The following is an 8839-nucleotide window of genomic DNA, read 5'->3' on the forward strand; positions in this document are numbered from 1 at the left end:
GCCTCTGCTCAGTACCCCCTGGCGTGGGAAAGTCTGGGAGACAGAGGAGCGAAGCTGGCATGGTGCTCCCCTGTCCGGTACACTCATGCTCCGGTAACATGTCCCTCCTCCGGAAGCCCCTCCCCCAGACCAGGGCTCCTGGAGGGCTGAAACTGGGCCTGAGGCCTTTCTCAGCCCCAGCAAGGAGGCCCTACTGAATAGACAAGGGATGAGACGAAGAAAGAAACCCAATGTCAGAGGAAGACCCCAAGAGCAAAGGATGCTGAGAAGCAAGGTCAAGTCTTCAAAGATGACCAGCACTTGCCGGACAGACTCCAGGGAATGGAGACAGGCGTGGTGGGCAGAGGGGACTCTGGCAGGGGTCACGCAGGAGGGTCAGTGTGGACAACTATAGGGCAGAGGTGAATGAGAAGCCAGCCCCTCCCGGGGGCACTAGGGAGCCACAGAAAGTTCCTGAGCAGGGGGAAGTGCACGTTCAGAATCTGGCCACACCAACAGGCAGAGAGGAGTTGGTCAGGGAATGCCCACAGACATTAAACACGTCCAGCTCTTTGTGTGGGCAGGTCTAGGTTCCGGGCCTGGCTGGGTGGCCTAACCCTGCTGTGAGCCGCTGCGGCCTCATCCATGAAATGGGAGAAACGGCTCACTCCCAAGGGTTGATGTATGATGAGCTGCTCTGGAGAGCAGAGTGGGGCTGATGCTCCTCCCCAGTCTGAGTGGCTGTGAGGATGGGCCGGGGCAGAGGGGCATACGGCAGAGTTAGCATTCACCTATGATGGGCCTGACTCTGGGTAGGGCTGTCACCAGCATCACCAGCAATTTTATAGCAACTCAGTGGGGTGTAGGTGGGGCGGGAACGGAGGCTTGGGGAGTGAGGGGCTTGGCACTTGACTCAGGACACAGCTAAATTGTTTCCAAGGGTGTGGGGTTTGAGTCTGGGTCCAGCAGGCTCTGGCGTCTACACCCGGACCCACAGGGTGTTTGGGCTGGGACTTGAGCGCTGAGAAGGGTTTTTGATCACGAGCAGGAGGAGGGTGTACCAGGCAGAGTGAACCACCTAGGCAAAGGTGCAGATGTGTGACTGAGGCTGGGACGGACCACAGAGGAGGGGGTCAGGGCTCGACCTCCTCAACCTGCTTCCAGTCTGAGTAGTCAGAGTGGGTTTCTCATAGGGCAAATCTGGTCTCTCCTCTCTGGTTTTTCTCCTGTCCGTGGCTTCCCATCACCGCCCATTCATCCATTCTACAGAGCATTCTTGAGCACCAACTATGTGCTAGTAAATTAGGCCTTCAGGAAGAACCCTTTCAGTTCTTTACTGAGTTGCCTCTAAGCCTTTGCAGATGCTGAGCCCTCGGCTCAGACACTCTTCCTGTCTGGTGAATGCCAATCATCCTTAAAGATTTGGCTCAGGGGATGCCTCCTCTGAGAAGACCTCTCTGAACCCAGGTCAGGTCAGGTGCTCCCTCTGGAGCCACAGCCCACTGGGCTTCCTTCACCATAGCCCCATACACGTTTTGGACATCCCACACATGAACCTGATCTCCTGGTGTGTGAGCTCCTGAGCTGAGGGGCTCATGCCATGCCTGGCTCAACAAGGCATCAGGGCTTATTTGAATGAATGCGTGAAGAAATGAGGGCGTGCGTGAATGAATGGAGGGGAGCAAGGTCCTGAAGAGCCTTTAATGCCAAGCAAAGGAATTTGGACTTGAACGTCTGTGGCTTGGAGAGTTCTCAGCAGGGCCATATCGCCTCTGGAGACACTTTATGAATCATGGGAGCATTTTTAGTTGTCACAGGGATGGAGGCATTTTAAGGGGCCACAGGTGCCAGATTTACATTCAAATAATCATCCTGCCTGCAGCCCCCCAACCCAGCCAGCAGGTGTTCATGTAACTGACAAACCTGTTTATAATCGATCATTGAAACCTAGGACCAAATTTGATTTTATCTATAAACAGAAAATCTATATATTTTTACATGGTTTGATACCTATTGCATTTTTCAGGAATTTTTTTTCATTTTTCAGGATTCCCCCCAGCCTCCTCCCCCAGATTCTATTTTGTTCAAATGAGTTTTTGTCAGAATTTGTTCAGACTTTACTAAGAATTGTCCAGCATTTGGAAGCTCATGCTGCTCGTGGTGGGCTGTCAACATATTGAGACACGCCTGTGGAGCAGCTGGTGGCTCCAGAGAGCTTTGTTGGTCCACTGGCCCGAGCACTTTCTTTCTTTCTTTAAAAAAAAAAATAAATATTTTTTTATTGATTTCAGAGAGGAAGGGAGAGATAGAAACATCAATGATGAGAGAGAATCATTGATCAGCTGCCTCCTGCATGCCCCCTACTAGAGATCGAGCCCGTAACCCAGGCATGTGCCCTTGGCCGGAATCGAACCTGGGACCCTTCAGTCCGCAGGCCGACACTCTATCCACTGAGCCAAGCTGGCTAGGGCATGCACTTTCATATTTATGCACACGTTTCATTATGAATTACTTTCTCCTCCATTTGTACGCCGTAAGCATCTATAGACGCAAGAGGCAGACCTTTTTAATTAAATTGAAGATATCATGGCAGTTAACTGGTTAATTATTTTTGAAACAATGGTACTTGGGGTGTTTCACTGTGAATTTTATTTCAGGGCTTCAAGGGGCCTGTCAGGACTAGCGGTAGCCTTCAGGTGACCAGGGCTGGTTGGGAGAAGCTGGGAGCCATTGATTGCACCCCAAGCTACTGAAGAGCAGCATGCTTGCTCACTAGAGACTGAGAGGGACCCCATGGAGAGTGTTGGTGACCTCAGGGTCAGAATTCAGATTGGGAGGTCAGGAGCTGTAGAAAGGGATCAAGGATGCTTTGGGACAGTCTGGCTGAGAAGGGGAAGAGGAAGAGAGGTTTGGGGAGAGATGGGGTCAGGGGAGCATGTTTCCTGTTTGCAAGATGGGGAGACCAGAGTGTGTTGGTCCTGGTGGGGCAGGAGTGGCAGTGGGTAGGGATGTGGGTGGGTGGGGACTACATGGGAAACCGGAAGTGGATTCTCTCTCAGAGGGATCTTGGGTGGTAACTGACTACAAGAATAGCAATAGCCGGGCTGGCGTGGCTCAGCGGTTGAGCATTGACCTATGAGCCAGGAGGTCACGGTTTGAATCTCAGTCAGGGCACATGCTAGGGTTGCGGTCTTGATCCCCAGTGTGGAGTGTGCAAGAGGCATCTGATTAATGACTCTCTCTCATCATTGATGTTTCTACTTCTCTCTCCCCCTCCCTTCCTCTCTGAAATTAATACAAATAAGAATAGGAACATTAGTTAACAACCTATGGAGCACTTATTCTGTGCTAGACTCTGGTCTAAGCCTTTTCCGTGAATTACCTCATTTAATTCTCTCAACATACGCTGAGGTCAGTACTATGATTAGGTCCTCTTTGCAGAGGAGAAAGCTATAGCAGAGAGAGAGGACCTGGATGAGATGAGCAAGGCTGTTTGTCCCTTAGTCTAGTCTGGGTCAGAGGTGGCTAGGGTTAGTGCTTTGGGTGAGATGAGGATGGGGCAGGGGCAAGAATGGTCCTGTCCAGGGTTTCCCCTTTGGGGTCAGCCCGCTGTCCATGCTCCTGGGCCCCTCAGGCACAGAGGACACTCAGAGCCACTTCCTTTCTCTGAGGTCAGAGTCCGAAAGGCTGGTTGTGTCTGGCTGGCTTTCCTGGCTCTGACGACTTGGTTCCTCTTCCTGTCCCTCCCCACTTCCCCACTTGGCTGAGTGGCCCTCTGCCTCTTTTAGCCCTTGCCATCTCTCCCTCTGACCTGCCCCAGGAACCTGGACTCCCAGATCCACTCCTCACTCCATGTAATCTCAAGATCTATGGGTTGTTAGCAGTAGATGAAGAGAAGGTTTTGCTCAAGTGGGTACAATGTGTGGGAGGACACTCAAGACTTTTGGCATGGGGCCAGTTGGGTGTGAGGCCTGGCCTGACAGTCGACTGACTGCGTGACTCCAGGAAGCCACTTTACTTCTCCAAGCCTCATTGGTAAAATGAATTCCATAATCCACTTCCTGCATGGGGTTTATGAGAGGAGTAAATGAGCTAACACAGAGAACAGATGCATTGGGGTGCCTCAGGAAGGGCAGCTGGCAGCCTCAAGAGCATTGAGTGGAAACGATCCGTCTTTGACAACAGATCTAGGAGCTGGTCCACATATACTTGTTGAATGAATGAATGGATGAATGAAGTACCATAAGAATGAGACTGCCCCTCGCCCTGTGTCATGGGTATCCCTCTCTCTGTGGCCCTCAAGCCCCCATGGTTCAAGTTGAAACTGTTTGTTCCTGAGTCTCTTCCTTGGGATGTGGGGGTGCAATGAAGAGATTGTGGTCGCAGTTGACCACAAGCCAAATATGACTCAACCTGCTGGGGTTCTTGTGAAAGACAGTCAGGGGCCTGAAGTGGCTGGGGTGGGAAGGGGAAGGTAGCTTCTTACTTCAGCTCTTCAGAGAAGTTCCCCCAACCGAAGGCAGAGGACATGGGGGTGGGGCTTCCCTGGTGCCAGAGGAGGGCAGGCTGTTTATGACCAAGGTGATGGCATAGGAGCCCTATAGTAAACACCCTTCCTGAGCCCCTGCTGTGCACATAGGTAGGTGGCACCAGGCCTCGGGGAACTCAGTGTACCCTGAGCGGGTGAAGTGAGTTGCCCAAGGGAGACTGTGGGTGCACATCAGTTGGTCATAAGGAGAGATGGGGAGATCAGTGAGGGCGTCCTATAGGAGGCAGTTCTTGCAGCATGAACTTCCCAGGCAGAATAGGTGGTGGCACAGGAGCCAGGGGCCAGGAAGGCCTTGGGTATGTGTGGGACACCAGGATCCTAGTTTCATTGGAACAGAGTCCAGGTCCAAATGAGGTAGGGATGGGCAGCCTGGGGCATGTGGGGTCTGCACCCCACCCTGGTTTATAGGAGGAGGTTGTAGGTCAAGGTGGTTGTTAAAAATGTGACCTTGGGAGTCACTGAGTTGAAATCCTCTGCACTTTCGGGTTATACGACAGCTTGCCTAGCCCCCCGGCCTGTTTCCTCACTTGGAAAATGGGACCTTTGAAGGCCATAGACCTTCTAGGGCAGTTGTTGTGCAGATCCAATGAGGCAAAGTATGTGAAGAGGAAATGGTTTGTGAAAGGGGTATTGTTGACGGCTGCTTCAATAGGAGTTGGCTATGTGTGGTTGCTGATGGCTTTCCTCACCATTGCCAACAACAGCGGCAGCTGCCTCAAGTTGGCCAGTCCCACAGGCACAGGGCACAGGGCCAGGAGGAAGGGCTAGATGAGGGAGCTTTTGCAATTGCCCCAACTGCTCTGGCTTCCCTGGGTGGTGATGAGCAGAGCCCCAGACTGGAGAGAGCAACAAAACAGCCACTTCCTTCCTTGCTGGGGTCCTGCAAGCTGTGGTTGCCAACCAGGAGGAGGTGTGAAGCTGCTGTGGCTGCTGAGACAGCCCCAGCCCGGGCCCTGCCTTGGCCCCTACTGTGCCCCTGGTGCCTTGGTGTCCTGCCCTCCCCCAACTCAGTGGGGTTCTGGGGTCACACCCTGTGTTCCTACAATTGTGCAAACAACATTCTCTCCTCCAAAGGTTCCCAGGGCCTCCCCACCTTTTGGGGAGAGCCTTCAGTTTCCTTTTATCCCGGCCAGAGCCATTCTCCAACATGTGGGAACCCTCGTCCTTCCAGAGTCCTTCCTCCCAATGCTCTCTCGGCGCCCAGCCTTTCCATGGCCACTGCCCCTGGATCAAGCAGCCTCACTGGTCTCTCTATTTCCTGTCTGTGCTTTAAAAACAACCATTATTACCCTCACGTCTCCACCATCACCACCCACGGACAACAGATTGCATCTTTTACCCCACCCCACCCCCACCAAAGTCAAACAAACTGCTGATAACCCCAGTGGCAGTACCATCAACCAACATCAAACGAAATGACGATTGATTCTGCTACCAATGTCCCTACCATCCCCCACCACCACCCTCATCCACCTGTCCTCACTAACACCAGCAACCCATAATAACTAACCACCGTCAAGATCACAATACTAGCCATCCGCAACCACACAGCCAACTACCACTGAAGCAGCAACCAACAATACCCCTTTCCAAAAACCACCAGTACATCACCACTACTGCTGATGTTGTCACCAAAAATGAAAAATGAACTGCCAACAGCAAACAAACATCACCTTCAGCCACCCAACTCTGAATAACAGTACCATGATTCCACGGATCTACCCTCCAGACCAAAGCAACCAACCACCATCCATCCATGTTCATCACCAGCTGGCACACAAAACAACCATCACCACTGCCAACCCACCCACGTTGTGACCACCAACGTACCACAACCAAGAGCAACAGCATCACAACCAATGGCACCAACAACCCAACAGCTCAACAGTTATCTTTCAACAGACACTCACTCCTCTTCAATCACTACGAATGAGTCACCTCCACACACTGTGATCACTAACTCCAGCCATGAATAAGCTCTGAACATTGTTTCACTGAACCTTTCAACACTCCCTGCACATATCACTCCTCCAGGCAGATGTCAGAGGTATTGGCCTCATGGGTGGGTTCCACTCTTTTTTTTCGGCTGTGGTCCTCTGGGGTGAGTTTCGCCCTCCCCAGACCCTATTACCAAGCAAGCAAACATTGACTAAGCATTTTTCACGCAGCTTCCTTGGGAGGGGTTGCTTTCCTCTCAAGTAGCAGATAATTTCCTGTGTTCTTTTGATCAAAGCCTGCCCATCTCAGCTCCTGAGCCTTCCTGGCTTGGCTCCTTCTCGGATGAGTTTCTGTCCCAAGCCCAGAGCTCTAGCTGATGGCTTAGTTGTAAATGACCCAGGTGGATCTTTGGCCAAAGATGCCCAACTTGTCATCAGCTTTCTGAAGTAAGATGTCCTCTCTCAGACGAACACAGATGCTGCCTCTTGGTCTACCTCCCCGCCTCCACCTTGGCCAGCTGCTTGCTGCAACTGCCAGAAGTCCTGCAGTTGTCACCACTGGCTCTGTGACTGTCCCAACCGCACGCCTTCATTGACAGAATGACAAACAATGAAAGTTGAAGTGGAGGCAGATGCCTGGAGCTGCGGGGGTGACTTTTACCACCAGCGCAGGCTCTCCTTTAATGTGTGTGCTTGATGCCGTTGCAGCTAAATCCATGACTGTGACAGACTCCCCACAGTCACTATCAGACCTCACCCTCACAGGCAGGACGCCTTTGGCTGCAGTGCCTCCCTTGCCATCCTCACATGGAAGGGTACCAGCGGTGGTGCAGATACGCTGCGTCTCACAGCGGCTTCTGGGATTGCTGCAGCCAGCCCCCCGTTACCCACACAGGCATGCTGTCACTACACCATCACTGTACCCCACCACCCATTAGACAGCTTCCCCCTGTGTCAAACCCACAGACCCTCTGAAGTTCCAACTGAGAGGTTCTCGATCGACTTCCAAATATGACCTACGTGGGAACTGAGGCCCAGAGAGGGGACTTGGCTTTCCCAGGACCATACGGGGAGATAAGGCACCAAGCTGAGCTGGAAACCGGGTTTCCTAAGCCCCAAGACAAGGGTATGTCCCTGTCCTTGCAGACACTATGTGATCCCTCAGGGCCACCTTCCATCCTCCATTTCTTGGGCCCCCCTCCCCCATCATTATTCTGGCATCCTGTCCACCATCAGATGGGAGTTTGGTCCTGGTGAGGGATGCTGGGAGCACATGAGCTGCATGGAGGGACCCCCTAAAGGGCCTGCCGTGCCCCATTCACATGGCTGTACTTTCTGATGGTGGCCTCCAGGGCACCTCCACCTCACTGGGACCCCCCAACCCCTGCCCTTCAGGGCCCACTTCCTTGAAGGACTTACCATGGTGGGGGTGGTATCTGGGTTCCAGGGGGTGCTTGAATGGGTTGTGGTAGGGGTGCAGGCTCAGGGGGTTCCGGGGGGTGGTTCAGGCATGGCCCTGCTTCTCCTTCACCAGGCTCCCGGCCCTAGTTCCTCTTACAACAGCCCCCCCCTTTCACTTCCTTTGGCGGGAGGGGCCCGTGGCTACTGGGGAGGGAAGCTAGGCCCAGGGGGCGGGGAGAGAGCTCCAGCAGCTGGCAGGGCTGAGAGCTGGCTGTTTGGGGGCTCTGAGTCTGAAGGGAGAGTCCAGGGTTGGTGGAAGCAGCTGCCAGACCCCAGAAGGCCACTTCTCCAACTCCCTGGGGACAGGGGTTGCAGGAGGGAGCACACAGGTCAGTTGGCTGCAGTACTGACCGCTCTGTTCAAGGTGGCCCCCAGGAGGCATTTGGGCTGCCCAGGTCTCTACAAACCGCCTCAGACACCGGTCTTCTCTGGGAATCCCTGAACGAACACCTGCTTCCAGAGCGGCCTCAGATGGTCCTTTAGAACAGTCTTTGCAGGTGCCCATGTGTCAGGGGAAGGGCAACGGGAGTGGCAGGTGCCAGGAGCCAGGTGCACTTGGAAGGTCCAACTTTGGAGGTCAGACCTGGAGTTAACAAACCCTAGCTCTGCTACTCCTGGGGTCCCCCTATTTCCTCATCATAAAACGGGGGTGCAGGCCTCTCCAGCAGCATCTGGCAGAAACGGGATCCATAAAATGTGGGCCCATGTCCTGATCGTTGGGAAATCAGCAGGCCATGTACTGGTCTCCTCTTGATAACTGGGGAAACGCCAGTTCTCAGAGGTCATCACCGCCGCGTGCCGCACAGCCAGGAGGCAGGGGAGCAGAAGCTTAGCTGCTGGGAAGCCCAGCCCGGAGGGGGAGGGGAAACGCCTGTGGCCCAGGGTTGCACAGCATCCTACCTAGAGGTTGCCA

General features: G+C 53.5%; 1 protein-coding gene across 1 annotated transcript in view; it reads right to left on the reverse strand.

Annotated features, from left to right (window-relative positions):
* The window catches only part of MYO1F (myosin IF), a 36321-nt gene extending 28316 nt beyond the window's left edge, over positions 1-8005 (reverse strand). The window contains exon 1 of the mRNA XM_079770149.1: positions 7885-8005. Within this exon, the coding sequence (XP_079626275.1) occupies positions 7885-7887 (3 nt within the window). The 5' untranslated portion in view covers positions 7888-8005. The remainder of the gene's footprint in view (positions 1-7884) is intronic.
* Positions 8006-8839: the final 834 nt, after the last annotated feature.

Source organism: Cnephaeus nilssonii (genome assembly GCF_951640355.1).
Source record: "Cnephaeus nilssonii genome assembly, chromosome: 5".
Classification (NCBI taxonomy): Eukaryota; Metazoa; Chordata; class Mammalia; order Chiroptera; family Vespertilionidae; genus Cnephaeus; species Cnephaeus nilssonii.